The 17,468-nt window shown below is 40.2% G+C and overlaps 1 protein-coding gene across 1 annotated transcript in view; it reads left to right on the top strand.

The window, feature by feature from the left end:
- Nucleotides 1-8,748, top strand: part of LOC148020689 (putative phosphoglucomutase, cytoplasmic 1) — a 42,070-nt gene extending 33,322 nt beyond the window's left edge. The window contains exons 12-19 of the mRNA XM_087698490.1: nucleotides 74-169; nucleotides 300-363; nucleotides 475-556; nucleotides 6,669-6,844; nucleotides 6,928-7,004; nucleotides 7,210-7,342; nucleotides 7,481-7,597; nucleotides 8,394-8,748. Coding sequence (XP_087554616.1) covers nucleotides 74-169; nucleotides 300-363; nucleotides 475-556; nucleotides 6,669-6,844; nucleotides 6,928-7,004; nucleotides 7,210-7,342; nucleotides 7,481-7,597; nucleotides 8,394-8,465 — 817 coding nt within the window. The 3' untranslated portion in view covers nucleotides 8,466-8,748. The remainder of the gene's footprint in view (nucleotides 1-73; nucleotides 170-299; nucleotides 364-474; nucleotides 557-6,668; nucleotides 6,845-6,927; nucleotides 7,005-7,209; nucleotides 7,343-7,480; nucleotides 7,598-8,393) is intronic.
- Nucleotides 8,749-17,468: the final 8,720 nt, after the last annotated feature.

Raw genomic sequence — 17,468 nt, 5'->3', positions numbered from 1 at the left:
GCTTTGTTTCGTAATTTTTGAGGGCATGGTTCAGGAAAAGGATTTGCAAGCATTGTTTTGTGGCTCTTTGTAGATTTTTTGTGACTCCGTCCGATTCTGTGGCCATTATTGCTGCAAATGCTGTAGATGCAATTCCATATTTCAGGGCTGGTTTAAAAGGTGTAGCCAGGTAAGAACAGAACAGATGTGCAATGTTTCAACCATTTGGGTAGTAAAGAAAAGGAGGATGTTTGCATTCTAGTCTTTGCTGGTATCCTAAACAATTCTGTAACTGAAAACTCTGTTAGTATTTTTTCCAGGAGTATGCCTACATCTGCTGCACTTGATGTTGTTGCAAAGGCACTGAATCTTAAGTTTTTTGAGGTAATACTCATTTTTTTTCTCATATCTACATGAAGCTCGTGCATGACTCTAAGGTTAACCCATGTCTTAAAAGTTGGGTTGAAGCAGCTAGTCAATTTTTTTTTTTTGTAGGTGCCAACTGGATGGAAGTTTTTTGGAAACCTCATGGATGCGGGCATGTGCTCGATTTGTGGTGAAGAGAGTTTTGGGACAGGTTTGGATTTTATCTCTACTGTTTCATATATGTGTCATTTTGTCATGTTGTTGTTGACTCGAAGGGGTTGTTGAAAGGCTTGCATTTTCTTATGCTATACTTTTGATGGTTTATCATAGCTTATTGAGCCGTTGGTGACAGCTTCAGATTTCATTTATGTAATTAATATGTGGGTCATTCCTGTTCTCTCTGTATCCTTTCAGCCAAATTTTTGCTATCCTTTCAGGGGAGCTTTGTAGCCCTTTCAACATTCGTTTATAGTAATGAAAGGTCCTTAGAAAGTTACTAGACAAGGAACAGATAAAGGAAGACTAGCAAGAGGAATTAGATAAGAGGACAGAAAGCTCTACTTAAAATGAGGATTAGCTGACTTAACTTGCACCAATGGTATGGTTCCTTGACTCTTGGGGCTTCATCTTCCAAGAAGCCTTGGCTCGTGGACAGCAATGCTTCTAGTCATATGACCCACAAGTGTGATTGGCTCTAGGATCTTTGTCATCAAGAGGGTTTCATCACTATAGATGATTTATCATCCATGCCTATTAGTAATGTGGGCACCATGTTGTTACTTCCCGACCATCCTTATTTAAGATCTGTATTGAAAGTCTCACATGTTCCTTTTTTCGGCTTCCATCTCCTCTTAGTCTATGGCGTTATCTGACTCGATGCTTGGGTTCTCTTCACTAAACAAGCTGTCTTTGCAGATGATACTACCCCAAGAGCCATCCTTTGGATAGATCTTCAAGAATTGTTGGTTCCATTCCCTTTCATTTGAGTAGGGTCCTCAACATCTCCTTTTTGCCTCACCCATTCTCATTAAGCTCCATTCCATCCCCCACCAATTTGAGTGATGTGTGGCTATGGAGGATGTTCCCTTGGATACCCTATCCTTTTCAGAGGGGGATACCAATTTGAGTGATGTGTGGCTATGGAGGATGTTACCTCAAGAACCAAACTTTGGATAAGTCTTCAAGAATTGTCAGTTCCATTCCCCTTCTTTTGAGTAGGGTCCTCAACGTCTCCTTTTTACTTCACCCGTTCTCATTAGGCTCCATCCCATCCCCCATCATCTTCTTGATGGTTTCTGCAAATACCCTATCCTTTTTAGAGGGGATACTAATCTGGGTGATGTAATTGTGGATTGCTTGGCCGTTCCCTCATTTTTAGAGGGGGAATCTCGAGATTATGAGCCTTTTTAGGAATTTCCATTTTCCCAAGGCCAGTCCCTTTGCTCTTTGCTATCATCTTTTGGTTGTGGGCCACCAATCTAGCTCATCCATTCTTGAGTGGATATAATTTGTGTGGGGGTCTCCACACCCATTGGCATGTTCAGGTTACTTGCTCCTTGGGATTTTCATTGGGAGGAGGGGGTCATGCCACTCTGTTGGATGCTGCTTGGGATTTTCATTGGGAGGAGGGGGTCATGCCACCCTGTTGGATGTCATCTTTAATGGAGTACATTGACATTGATGTGTTTTGATCTTTCATTGGATCCTCTACTTCTTTGGCCTTCAGCCACGCCTAGGATATTAGAGGGGGTATAAGCAGACATGTTTTTCTTTATCTTCTTCTATGTTCCTCGTATTTGTGAGCCTCTAGCTAGAGTCTAGTGAGGACATATGTGTTGGGAACCCACTTCTTCACTTTACCCACTTTAGTTAGGGTTTTTCATTGACAACCCCAAAAAGGGTTGGTGTCCATATTTTGGTCACTTTTAGTGGGTGTCCACATAGTGTGTGCCACCTGAGATAGCTTATGGCTATAAATAGGTAGTCGCTTCATTCATTGATACACCACTTTAGTCATTCTCCTTCCCTCTTCATTTGCCACTCTGACACTCTTCTCTCTCCTTGCTGTTGGTGCCCACACCCCTATTAGATGACAACATAGTTTGTGGCCTTCTTCCACCATCTCCTACCTTGGCGTCATCTTCCCTCATTAGGTGTCAGCTTTTTCTCATCAAGCGTTAATCTCCATCAGCTAGTGTCATCCTCTTCTTTGTGTTTGCTATATTCTAAGTCCCTCCATTGGCTGGTGTAAACTCTTATCAGCTTGGTGACTTGCTTAAATCTGTGTTTTGGATCTGGAGGCCTTTCCTTTGCCTACTATCACTTCCCAGCACCTAGCGACAACATCCTTTCACCTGGTGACCATCCTTAGCTTCAATTGTTGGCATCTAGGTTGTTCCTGCCTTGCATTTTGCAGCTTGTTACTCTAGACATTTGCATTTGCAGCTTCCAGGTTGTAGGCATCATCATTTATCTAACGTTTCGTTGCTTGGACAGATGCGGTTGGTACACCGCCCATGAATAATAGCTAGATGACAGCTATCCTTATCTACTCTAGTTCGTGGCTCAGTTAGTATGCCACCTTAGTTAGTTGAGTTTGGTTTGAGACCTATATATAGGGTTCTTCTATTTCTATGTACTAGAGTTCTTTTGGCTTATACAACTAAGAAGAGGAAAATTGTTTTCAGCCTCCACCTTTGTGTGTATTCCCCCATTGTGCAAGTGAGAGAGCTACAAGTGAGACTCCTTCCTTCTCTCCCACAATCTTGACATGTAGATCATTGCTTATATACTAAAAAGACTGATGATAGAAGTCTTATTGTGCTGGTCTTATATGTGGATAACACGTTGATTGTAGGAAAGCATAAGAGTACGTTGAATGCTCTTAAAAGGTAGCTAAGTTCAGCCTTCTCTATGAAAAATTTAGGGGCAATTGAACACATTTTGGACATGCGCATTAAAAGAGATAGAGGGCAACACTTTTTTCTCTCACAAGATAAGTACATTCGCAAAGTACTTGACAAGTTTAATCCATGTGGAGAAGGAGACAAAGAAGTTCAACTCCCGTCATTGGACATGTAAGTATTGCGGGAAGCGCTACACAAGTGGTGCGACCTAGCTTCTTCAGCATTTTTCCCAGATCGGGGGGCAAGTTGTTGCATGCAAGGTCATTCCTTAATATATTGTAGACTAGATTCTCACCAAGATGAGAGAGGAATCCACTAGATGAGAAGAAAGTGGTGCATCGGCAATGGCACCCATACGTATGTCTACTCATGAGGAAGCCTCAAATGTAGGCGTATCTTCAACCAATGTAGATGAGGCCTCCACCATTGGTGATGTTGACTTCACATCCGCTTTCGGCTCCCAAGACGAGGGGGCAAGTTGCTGCATGCAAGGTCATCCCTTAACACATTGCAGACTATATTCTCGCCATGATGAGAGGGGGATCCACTAGAGGAGGAAGTGGTGTACCGGCGATGGCACCTATACCTATGTTTGCTCATGAGGAAGCCTCAAATATAGCCGTATCTTCAACCGATATAGATGAGGCCTCCACCATTGGTGGTGTCGGCTTCACATCTGCTTCCGGCTCCGGCATTGGCAAACGGCAAAGATTGGAGGCTCATGCGGCATTGGAGAGGCAATCCTCTCTCTCTCAAGCTCTTGGTCATATGCTTGGATTGGTTGCCTTTCTTAGAGAAAGAGTCTTTCATAGAGAAAGACAACGACAAGCGGACATTGAGATTGCACACATGGTGATCGAGTTCAATCTTGCATTCAATGTCCTAAAGTATAAGCAATGGAGAAAGATGGTGAGAACCATTGCCAATGTGGGCCCATGTGAAGATGGAGCGGTTTTACATACAATGACATGAGGATGAAGAAGATTGATGAAGAGGAGATGATTAATACAGCCCTTGATCCTATTCGGGCCACATGGACAAAATACGGCTGCTCCGTTCTCACTGATGGATAGAGAGATTACAGAAAACGGGGTGTCATCGGTCCACCCTACGTGGATGATGGTGTCCACTCTATGGAATGAGTAGGATGAGCATGAGACAGAGGAGGCGAAAGCCATACAGTGCTTATGCCTCAATGAGCAGTTCTGGCAAAGAGTCCGTGGGATCGTGATTGCCGTGACTCCCTTTTATAGGGTGTTTCGTATAAGTGATTGTGAAGGGTCCACCATGGGCTTTCTTGTTCGCTTCTTTAGAGCAGTGTCAGTGGAGGCGCACGGCCTTGCATGATAATCATGGAGTCACAATGTGCACACATCATTGACATAGTAGAGAAGAGATGGGTATGGATATGTAAGCCCATCCATGGATTTGCAACACTATTAGATCCGGCCTACAAGTCTCCAATAGTTATGGATGATATCCATGGATTTGCAACACTATTAGATCCGGCCTACAAGTCTCCAATAGTTATGGATGATAGAGAGTTGTGTTCTGATCAGCTTGCATATCTCACTCGTATGGTCCTCGTGGATGACCACAACACAGTTCTAGAGGAGCTTGGATGTTATGCGGATTAGAGAGTGAATATGGCTTTTTCTTCTCCCACTTGTTGGGGAAGAGAGTCACTTGTGGAGCCTCTTTTGGTGGTAAAATTTTGGATGTGCGTTGCATACTCTTCAGCCCTCGGCCATGAGAGTCCTTGCTTAGGATTGCTCTTTGGGTGCATGTGAGAGGAATTGGAGTGCCTATTCTCTCATTCACATGAAGATTTGCAATCGGCTTAGCACACGACAATTAGAGCAGCTAATCTATTGCCGCACTAACTTAATCAGCGTGCTCGTGGGCGAGGAGTTTGACTAGTTCGAGGAGTTCGAGTTATAGTAGTTGCTAGCAGGGGCATGGTCATTCGTGGCCTTTTGAGATCAACGAGGGGTGGTTTGAGTGGTTTGTAGATATATGTGAGACATGGCTCTAGTAGCTCTCATCTTGTGCCTAATGATGACATCCCCCCCTTGCCTATAGTTACACAACCATTGCCTAGGGAGCCATCATTTGATGATGATGGTAACCTCATTAGTGAGGATGAGTATGAGAGTGTCTCATCATCTGATGCCGAGGGATCATCTTTAGACTCTCTTGATGAGCGCTCAGATGATTATGATGATGTATGATTGATGGTTGTATTGAGATTGGCAGATTCCACTCCTGACTCTTAAGTCCGTTGTGACTCATCAGACTCCCAACTCCTATGATAGCTGTATCATGTATGATCATTGATCTTATTTTGTAATGGCATTGGTATAGCCTATTTTCACTTTAAACATGTGTCTTATCATTTATAGTTTTAAAAAAGTAAGTTTTTTTTTTTCATACTAATATCGTACCGTACCTTATAAAATCATAATCATAAGGTACCATTTAGTGCCATATTTAATCATACTATACTGCATCTCACCTTTCGTACCTGACAACCATGGTAGGCATCATCATTCATTTGACATTTTGTTGCCTGGAGAACTCTACAGTTCGCTCCCTCGACAGCTGATGATCATCTTCTTCGTCTTCGACAACGTCATAGGACTATGGTTTACTCCCTCAACAGCTGTCCTTCACCTTTCAGAGATCACTTCGATAGCCCACTACCCGGAGAACTGTGTTTTACTCCCTTCACTGTGCAGATTCCTGCAGGTGCTGCCACCTGATTCAGACAAGTCATCATCTGAGCTTCGGCTCCATTGTATCAACTTTTCTTTTCATAGCATGATCTAGTGTATCATCACTGAGTTTTTGTGTTTCTGAGTTTTTCTTCTCTCTTAATGTTTGCCATACACACTGTTTCTCCCTGCAAACCCTATTGTCTCTCTGCATCATCACACATTTTGACATGGTATCAGAGCATACCTGTTATTTTGACATCCTGCTGTCATAGTCTGCATCCTCCATTCAAATTTCTTTCTTGTGCCTTTTGCAGTCCTGGCCCTCATTCTTATGAGAGATTGCACAGGTAGGGGCTGTGGATTCTGCTTTCTTTGTGTTTATTTCATATCAGAGTTTTCTTTCCTCCATCACCTGCATTCTTCTGTGTTCTTTGTTGCTTCCATACTGTACACTTAAGTGGTTTTTGTCATTCAACTGATTTGATCTGTAATCTGCAATCACAAATTTAAGTGTATGTTACAAGTCTCTTCACCAGAAGGTTTTAAGTAACTGGAATAAACATGCAGGGCATGACAATATTAGAGAATGACTTATTTTTAACATTATGTGATTCATAGTGTACAATGACAAAGCTGAAGTACGTAACAAGATTTTATTATGCCTAGCAGAAGGATTCAAATAACTTGAATACACATGCAGGTTCTGACCATATCAGAGAAAAAGATGGTGTTTGGGCAGTATTAGCATGGCTTTCGATCTTGGCTGACAAGAATAAAGATGTTCCCTTAGATGGCAAGTTAGTGACTGTGGAAGACATAGTGCATCAACATTGGGCCACTTATGGTCGCCATTTCTACACTCGCTATGATTACGAGGTATGCATAACTAACAGTAGTATTTGTAATATTTTCTGAGTTCACAATTTGTCAAATATATTGGCTAATTTATATTTGTTCAGAGTGTGGATGCCGATGGAGCCAAAGACCTGATGGCACATTTAGTGAACCTTCAGTCATCTCTGTCAGAAATTAACCGGTAAATGAAAGTTTGGTTGTAATGATGCCATCACATTATGTTGTTAGGTACACCTGCAGGTTTCAAAGGATTCAGACAGCAGGCTGTTAATTCTGAGTCTGTTATTGGTGGAAGCATTGCAACTCTTTGGAATTTAGAGAATGAGAATTCATCAGCCATCTTCTCCTACATTAAATTGATGAACCCCTTATTATGTTACCAACAGGCTTGTAAAGGAAGTTAGACCAGATGTAGCTGAGGTTGTAGAAGCAGATGAATTTGAGTACAAAGATCCAGTAGATGGATCGATATCTAAGCATCAGGGAGTGCGCTTCTTATTTAAGGATGGGTCCCGATTGGTAAGCTGCTATAGGCAAACGTGGCTTTGTACATTTAAGAGTGTCCATCTCTCATGGTGGCATTTCCTTGTGCAATTCGAATCTTTCAATTACCTTTTATGCTCTTTGAGTCTAACATGCTCCTATTTACTATTGAAGGTATTTCGACTTTCGGGTACTGGGTCAGAAGGTGCAACTATCCGTCTCTATATTGAGCAATATGAGTCTGATCCTTCAAAGACAGGAAGGGAGTCACAAGTTGCCCTTGCACCCCTTGTAAGTAGGATGAAATTCTTGCATTTCCCCATTGTATCTTGTGGCTTATAATTTGTTTGATTGCTTTTCTCAGTGTATGATTCAGAAGCCATGGTTTTGTTTTGTGAACCTGTGAAAGAAATGCGTATGCTCTAAAATTTCATACTTGATTAATGAAAACAAAACGTGGGGAAATGCGTTTTGCAAATATCATTAAAAAAGTCATCTGATGCCGATGGGTTGTAGCCCAAGTGGTTTGACTGTGTGGGTGTATACATGGGTGCGTGAGTTCAAACCCTGGATACAACCTTGAGGCATTTTGCAACTTTCAAAAAATTTGAGTTCTTTTTAAACTTAACTGTGCCCTCACCTTGGGAGGGCTTGTAAATGCTTTCTTCTACTAATATATTCACGCATTATAAAACTTTCAAAAATTTCAAACCTTCTCCCCCCCCAAAAAAAGTAATCTGATGAATGAACAACCTATTTATTTCAAAGGCTTTGGCAGCACATAATCATGTTTACCCGTCCCTTGAAGTAGATGTAATTTATTGTGTACCTTTCCCTGTATGATTCAATTTAGAGCCCAACTATGTATGTTTCAGCTGGAGGCGGCCAACCATACTTCTTCCATACTTTTATACTTATTGCATGCTCATTGCTCATGCATACGGAAAAGATGTGAAAAGGAACTGGTCGATGTGTCATAGGCTGTTATCTGCATCATAAAATTGTGTTTACTGGTGGTGTTCTTGCCACTTCTGGATTGTACAAGGCTTTAACAGTTTACTGATTTATGATGACATGTGATTGGTAGGTGGAGGTAGCATTGAAGCTGTCCAAGATGGAAGCCTTCACTGGTCGCTCTAGTCCAACTGTTATCACCTAAGGTCCACACAGGTGGCCTTTTTCTCAACATAATATTTCAGCACAACCGAAGACTAGCATAGCAGGCTGCAGCAGCTTATGAATAAATAAAAGCCTCTTCCTTAACATTTTTGAGCTGCTTTCTACTGAGCTTTTCTCTCGATTCAGCTAACTTTATCCAGTTATTCATGTATGAGTGCTTCCATGTATCGGATCTCGGGTCATCACTATCATTATGGAATGAAGATAGAAGGCAGCCATTGCTGTGTGACATGTTTCATGCTCATGAAAATGATGGAGATCAATCAATTATCACACGTTGCACAGTTCGGAAAGGTACGTTGAAGACATTAAACGTGAGGAGGCAACAAATTATAGGCTGGAATGTTTGTAATGTTTGTTGTGTCAGCATGAATTTGGTCACCGGAAACGTGCATCAAAATGCTGGGAAGAACAAGTTAAAGGTCCCTGAAGGAAGTTTCACTTTCCAAAAGGGTTTGTATGTAGCTCAAGTTGTTTGAGCGTGTGGGTGTGTAAATGGTTGAGTTCAAACCTTGGGTATACCTTAGACCTTTGAGCGGGTGGGTGTGTATATGGGATGGGGGTGTGAGTTCAAGGTTGAACTCTTGGGTATATACCTTTGAGGCATCTTTCAAATTTCAAGCCCTTCTCCAAAAAAAAAAAAAAAACCCCCATTGAAGCTTCACCTTGTTAGCACGAGAGCCTCGCTGAGATCATTGGGAAGAAATGATGGATCTCAACATTTTTGAAACTAATATTTTGTAGTACTCTATAGCTGAGGTGAGTACTCCATCGCTTAGGTGAAAAGGGACAAGGAATGGGTTGGAAAGTTTCAAACACAACGTGAAGTCTGACAACACTTTCCCACATTGTTAAAGGTAACTAGGATGACTTTGAGATACGTGATATGTATTGTGTGGTAGTACTAAAAGTGGGAAGCTTAAAAAAATCAATGACCTATTCCAAGTGATGAGGGTGGAGCTATCATGCCGAGTTTTCTATTTTCAGGAGATTTCTCCCCAACTCACCATGGAAAGGAGATACTTTTAAGAAAATTTGATAGTTTTGGCTTTTCAAACTCATTGTGGAAAGTCCTTTATGACACTCCATTATCTCAGTGAACTAGGCGAAAGTGGGTTTGACTATCTTTAGCAAAGGTGCAAAATAACATTTATAATAATTGGTTTATTTTAAGTTTCTAAAAGTAACATCTCATTGTGCATATGGAAAAGTAGCAAGAGCTTAGGCTAATGCAAGGTGGAGAGAGAGAGAGAGAGAGAGAGAGAGAGAGAGAGAGAGAGAGAGAGAGAGAGAGAATCTAAAGGTAAGCAATAAAGTAGGAAGTTAAATATTAAACAAATCACACATATGACAATTGTCAAAGGTCATCTTTATAAAAGATCTTGATTGTTTCTCTCTTATCTTAGGTGAGGTAGACTAAGCATTGGTAGTGTAGGGCTAAGGGGGGAAGCAAAGAGGCCACTCTTGTAGCTAGAAGGTAGATCAAGGGTAAAAAGCTTAAATTGAAATATCAGTGTATGGCTTAGACCAAGGGTAAAAAGCTTAAATTGAAATGTCAGTGTACGGCTAAGGGGAGAAGCAATTGAGGCCACTCTTGTAGCTAGAAGGTAGGCCAAGGGTAAAAAGCTTGTAGCTAGAAGGTAGGCCAAGGGTAAAAAGCTTAAATTGAAATGTCATAAGCTTTTACGATCCCAACATACCCTATTTTTATTATTCTAAATCTAAAGTTTATCTTGGTGGTTGTGTAACATAGTCTCCATCTTTGATTCTATTCTCCAATAACAAGTGGAAAATAGAGGGAAATTTATTAACATAACATTTATAAATACATTCTCCTTGTTAATCTATCATTTCTCCTTTCCCTTAATGCAGTTCTTGTTGTCTTTTTATTTGAGTGTACTTGATATATAGATAATACATACTAAAGTTTGTAACTTAGCAATTGTCATATTTTTTCAATAAACTTAATTATTTAGACTCTTTTGTGTATCAATCCAAGGTAGCATTCTCAATAAGAACTCTATGCAATTGTCTAATTTGAAAGGCCCAATATTCCTAAAATTTTAGTGTGTTTGCAAGGAACATGCATTAAGTTTAATGCATTGAGCAACCAAACTTAAGATTAATCACATTGTGTCAATGTGTTAATCCAATTTAAGAAGGTTAATTAAGGCAGTTAGTGTTCCTCAAGTATGCAAGGATTTGAGGAAGTCCCATTTGCATTAGAGAGGCTGTTGCATCTCGTATGGGTCTCAATCTAGAAATCTCGTCTTGAGGTCAAGCTCCTTATCACGATCGAGAAAACTGTCAAGAATCGCGTGATGGGAAGATTTTCTTGAGCTACTGCGCAAAACACACTGTATACACAAGAGGAAGCTTACTCAAGAATACAAGAAGAGAGATGGAGGCCAAAACGTTTTCTTGTTGAATTTTCTTCTTCTTCCACACACTATAAGATACAACATAAAGGAAAGTGGCTTTCTAAGTCAAACAATGCATAATCGAATACACTAATGAATTGGCGCTATATTTTTGCCAGCTGTAGGTAGGTGTAACAAACTAAATATAATAAGTGATAAGTCATTGGCCATGTGAGTGTCATAATGACTACCAACGTGCTAAGTGTAGACATGCGGACCTATCTAGCCAGGTGGTCCATCATCAATGTCTACACGTGTTGAGCTTGCCATCTCAACACTTCCCATCAAGCTCAATTCTATCTCTGCAACTCTAAGTAAGCTTCGGAACTTTCGAGGCTTCTCTGCACCTAATGCCTTTGTGAAAATGTCAGCTATCTGACCTTGTGTGTTGATATATACCAAGTCAATCTCTTCTGCAAGCACCTTTTCTCTTACAAAGTGGTAGTGCATCTCAATGTATTTTGTCCTAGTATGGAACACTAGATTCCTAGCTAACTGTATGTTGCTCATGTTGTCACAATGAATGACAATTGGACCATCTCCTTGCACATCCAAATCACCTAATAACTTTTGCAGCCATACCATCTCACATGCTGCCATAGCAGTACCTCTATACTCGGCCTCTGTACTCGATAAAGAAAATGTAGGTTGCTTTTTGCTATTCCATGTAACTGCTGCACTACCAAGGGAAAACATGAATCCACTTATAGATCTTCTGTTTGACTTGCTACCAGTCCAATTTGCATCTGTGTATCCAAAGACATGTACGTTCTTACTTGCCTCATAAAAAAGTCCATAAAGTAAAGTGGACTTTACATATCTCAATATACGTCTAACTGTATACAAATGAGGCTTTCTAGACATTTGCATAAACTGATTGACAATGCCAACAATATAGTTCAAGTCTGGCCTTGTGATAGTCATGTAAATCAAACTCCCTACTATCCTCCTAAACATAGTAGGGTCTTTTATCTCATCCTCAAAGTCGGCACTCAACTTCACATTTTGCTCTAATGGTACTGAAAGAGGCTTACATGCTATCATACCATACTTGGATAACATATCCAATCCATACTGCCTTTGGGATAGCCATATACCATCATCACATCTGATCACCTCAATACCAAGAAAGTATCTCAGCTCCCCTAAATCTTTCATCTCAAACTTCTTTTTCAAGCAGTCCTTAACTTCAACAATCCCATTGTCACTGTCACCTGTAATAATCAAGTCATCCTTATAGATGACTATGATGACCAAACTTGCATCTCCCTTTCTCACATAAAGTGAGTGATCAGCATGAGAAATACAAAATTCAATATTGACAAGATACTCTCCAATCTTGTCAGACCATGCTCTAGATGCTTGCTTTAGCCCATAGAGCGCCTTCTTTAACTTGCATACATATGTGGGATGCTCTAAATCCTCATAACTTGCTGGCTGCTCCATATACACTTCTTCTTGCAATTCACCATACAAGAAGACATTCTTAACATCCATTTGTTGTAGACTCTAACCTTTGGCAGTTGCCAAGGCAATCACCCATCTAACAGTTGCCATCCTAGCAACTGGAGTGAATGTCTCTTCATAATCTATGCCATATGTTTGAGCATAGCCTTTTGCAACTAGCCTAGCTTTATACTTGCTAACTGAACCATTTGCATTATGCTTGACTTTGTAAATCCACTTAGAGCCAAAAGATTTTTTACCCTTAGGCAAGGGTACCAAATCCCAAGTCTTATTGGCTTTTAATGCACCAATCTCCTCATCCATTGCTGCATCCCAATAAGCATGACCAACAACACAACATCCTAAACTAGTTTCACCATATAAGCATAATGGTGAGCTGCATAAGCTTCAAAACCAAATCTTTTAACAGGGTATCTGACCCTGCTAGATCTGCATACCATCAGATCACTCAATGGAGCCTTTACATTACTATGAGCTCTCTGTACACTTGGTGTCTTGACTGAAGAAATACCAAGCTCATCATCCAAACTCTTTGAACCACTCGAATCTCTGTCAAATCCCAAATGGCTGGTAGATGCATCATTACCATCCATCGCTTTCTTCTTTCCTTTGTCCTTCCCTACAACACTTATGGATCCACCTGAAGATGTGGAGCTACTTCTAGTACTATATGATGTTTCTAGTCCATTAAGACTCTATGATTTTTGTTTTTTTTTTGCACATAACTGTCCTAATCATTATCATAATCTAATACATAACCAGTTTTTCTTTTTGCAACCCCATTTTGTTGTGAGATATACCTACAAGTAAATTGTCTCTTTATCCCATGAGTCCTCAAGAAGCCACTAAACTCATTAGAGAGGTACTCTCCCCCTCCATCTGATCTCAAGTACTTCACTTTTAAGCATGTTTCTATTTCAACAGCTGCCTTAAAAGATTTGAAGTGCTCAAACACATCACTCTTTTCCTTCATGAAGTATACCCATAACTTCCTTGAACAGTCATCAATAAATGTGACAAAGTATTTGCTGCCACCAAGAGATACATTCTGTGTAGGCTCCCAAACATCTGTATGCACTACATCAAGTATTTTTCTACTCACTTCTCTGTCATGCGAGAAGTGTTGTCTTACCTGCTTACCAAACTGACATGCTTCACAGACTTTATCCAATTTTACAACTCTAAATGAAGGCAACCCAGTATCCATTGCAGGAATTTCAACATCTAAAGTGAACATGTGGCCAACTCTACTTCCTTTTGCTACCAACCTGCACTTATCATTAAATTCTTATAGAAAATAACCTTTTGCATTGAATCAGACCTACAACCCCTGCCCTACCATTTGGCCAACATACACTAGATTCTTTATAATTTATGGCACATGTAATACATCTGTCAAACTCTTTGTCTGGCCATCATACAAGGACAAGGGAACCTTTTCCGTGTGTGAAATTGGGTGGCATGAATCATCATCCATCTGCACATAACCTGTATTTTGTAAGTCTTGCATCTCTCCAAACCATTCAACATGACTGGTCATATGATTAGATGCACCTGAATCAACATACCATACATCATCATGTGTCCCCTTTTCTGTAACTGCATTCATCATATGCTCCATAACAAACAGATGCTCATTTTTGTCTTCATTCTGTCGTAAAGACGATGCATAGTTTTCTTACTGCAATTTACCACTGTGAATATTATCCTTCTTAACATAGCAATGGGCTGCAATATGGCCTGTTTTGCCACAGTAATGGCAAACAATAGCAGAATTTCTAGAATCTCTATTCTACCATCCACCTCTTCCTCTAGAGCTCCCCCTATCTCTAAAGTTTCCTCGGCCTCCTGAAATCTGCATTTCACCAAATTGCCGATTGAACCTGTTTTGTCGGTTATCGCTAGCACGTCCCATACCATGGCCTCTCGAAGAGGATCTACCATGTCCCCTTCTTGAACTTGAGTAAAATGCTTGAACCTGTTCACCATTTTTTTCAGATGAGTCACCTTGCATATTGATCTCTTCGGTAATCATGAGAGAGATCAACTCATCAAAATCTGGAAATGGCTTTCCGTACATATACTGAAGTAATAAATGATTTCCATGCCTTCTCATTGTTAAGACCACTCAAAGTGAATGAAACCAAATCATCATCATCAGGCATTGCATCAATCACTTCTAAAGCATCTGCAATGCTCCTCAACTTCAACACATAATCATTAACAGACATTTTCCTTTCTTCAAGGCATTTAACTCTTGCTTGAGTTGAATATTTCGTGCCTTCTATTTACTGAAAATATGTTTTCAAAAATTGTCCAAGCTGCATGTGAAGTTTCTGCATTTTTGATATGTCCCAACATCGTATTATCAATGACTGCAGATAACCAGTACATCACCTTTTTATCTTTCTCATTCCATTCTTTTCATGCTTTTAATTCATCTGCAGTTGGAGGGATACCCAGCTCTGGCTCCTTTTCTTTACCTAAAACAAACTCATAAAGGCCCTTCCAATGAGGAAGTTCGCCACACGGAACTTCCATGAAGGGTAGTTGTTCTTGTCGAGCTTCTTAAAGATAGGATTTCCATTGTTCTCTGCCATTATCACAAACAAGGATACAACACAAGCTAGTCTTCTGCAATCTTTCACAACACGTGCACAACAATACACCAAGTAACCTTTTGTTTACTGATTGCTTAATAGTACATGTAATCTGCAATCTGTTTGCAGATAAACCTTATGTTTGCTTCCTGCAAACACCTCAAAAGTTACAGATTCGAAATTTGTAATCTGTGCACCTACTTTTGATCAATACAATCGAAATCACAGTGTACCCTGAAATTGCTGTCCGCAACCTTGCGGCTCTAAAATGGCCTCGGATGCCCAAAAAAACCACGGAGAGCCCTACAGGGTTAATCTTAGAATATACTGTGCTCTGCTCGCACACCAAATCTCACAGCAATCTAAGATTTTTGCTCTACCCTGCTTGTGGTGCCTCCATAGGCACTATTCAAGAGAGAGAGTGGAAGAATGGGAGAGCTTCTTACCTGTTGCTTGCTTGCTCGAACCTTGCTTCTTCTTCTTCACTTCAGCCTTCAAAATTAGCCTCTCTCAGTGGCACGGCTCTGATACCATGTCAAGAATCGTGTGATGGGGGGATTTTCTTGAGCTGCTGCGCCAAACACATACTATATATACAAGAGGAAGCTTACTCAAGAACACAAGAAGGGAGATGGAGGCCAAAAGGTTTTCTTGCTGATTTTTCTTCTTCTTCCACACACTATACAATGTACACAAAGTAGAGATAAGATACAACATAAAGGAAAGTGGTCTTCTAAGTCAAACAATACATAACCGACTACACTAATCGATTGGCGCTATATCTTTGCCAGTTGTAGGTAGGTGTAACAAACTAAATATAATAAGTGATAAGTGTAGACGTGCGGACCCATCTAGCCAAGTGGTCCATCATCAATGTCCACACATGTTGAGCTTGCCATCTCAACAAAAACAGGTTGACAATCCTTGTCCCAATTTGTGGAATGGTAATAAGGTGATGTTAGAGGCAAATGTAACAATGGTTACATAGTGCATCATTGGGATGTGTTGCGATGATTATCTCTTTACCATCATGGAAAAAATAGAAATATTAAGTAATAATAATTATAAAAGCATTAATTAATATTATTAATTTTAATAATAGTACTTAATCAAGCAATTTATAAGTAAAATTTATTTTGTTAATTAGACTAACACTAATGTCTAGTATTAATGTCAATTTTTTATTTTCTTAGTAACATTTAATGTTGATTATTGTTAAACATAAGCAATGCTAACATTAATGTTTAATTTGTGATGTGTTATTGTGTTAATGGATTGAAGTATTAATGTATTCTTAAACAATAATGTTTCCAATCTGCCACCCCTCTCTTTATATAAGACAATGTGCCCTCTAAATCATCACATGTGGAAGGTCTATCGATCCCACATCTTGGTTGAGGATCCCAAGGTGAAGTGAGTGTATATAGTTTAGGCAAAATATGAGCTAGTGGAGAGAGATGTCAAGATTGTGGGAGAGAAGGAAGGAATCTCACTTGTAGCTTTCTTGCTTGCACAATGGGGGAATACACACAAAGGTGGAGGCTGAAAACAGTTTTCCTCTTCTTAGTTGTGTAAGCCAAAAAGAAGTCTAATACAAAGAAATAGAAGAACCCTATATATGGGTCTCAAACCAAACTCAACTAACTAAGGTGGCATACTAACTGAGCCACGAACTAGAGTAGATAAGGATAGATGCCATCTAGCTATTATTCATGGGCGGTGTACCAACCGCATCTGCAAAACTGACAAGTCGGTGACATAAATGCACAACGGTCACCCTGGCATATCACGAGTGGAGCTCGATATCTTAACACTTCCCCTCGAGCTTAATCCCAATTCCTGCACACCAAGCATGTCTCTGAACTTGTGCAGCTTCTCTGCGCCCAATGCCTTTGTAAATATGTCAACTACTCGATCCTCTGTGCTGACATAAACTAGATCAATAAGACCTAGTAAAACTCTCTCTCGCACATAATGATAATGCACCTCAATGTGCTTTGTTCTAGCATGATAGATTGGGTTATTTGCCAAGTGTATACTACTCATATTGTCACAATAAATGACAACTGGCCCATCTGTAGGCTGATGCATATCATAAAGTAGCTTATGCAACCAAGCTACCTCACATGCAGCCATTGCTGCACCCCTGTACTCAGCCTCTGTGCTCGACAAGGCAACTGTAGGCTGTTTCTTGCTGCTTCAAGTGACTGTAGCACTCCTAAAAGAGAACACATATCCACTGGTAGATCGTCTATCAAAAATACTACCAGCCCAATCAGCATCAGTGTATCCATGCAACTGTATCTGAACCCCAGTCTCATAAAATAGTCCATACTGCAATGTGGACTTCACATATCTGAGTATGCGTCTAGCCGCATCCAAATGTGGTTTCCTTGGAGCCTGCATAAACTGACTTACCAATCCAACATCATAGCTCAAATCTGGCATGGTAATAGTCATATAAGTCAAACTTCCTACTATGCGTCTGTACATAGT

The sequence above is a fragment of the Lygodium microphyllum genome, chromosome 18 (genome assembly GCF_053477565.2).
Source record: "Lygodium microphyllum isolate KBCC chromosome 18, Lygodium_microphyllum_v1.1.10, whole genome shotgun sequence".
NCBI lineage: Eukaryota > Viridiplantae > Streptophyta > Polypodiopsida > Schizaeales > Lygodiaceae > Lygodium > Lygodium microphyllum.
This window is presented reverse-complemented; position numbering and strand designations above follow the sequence as displayed.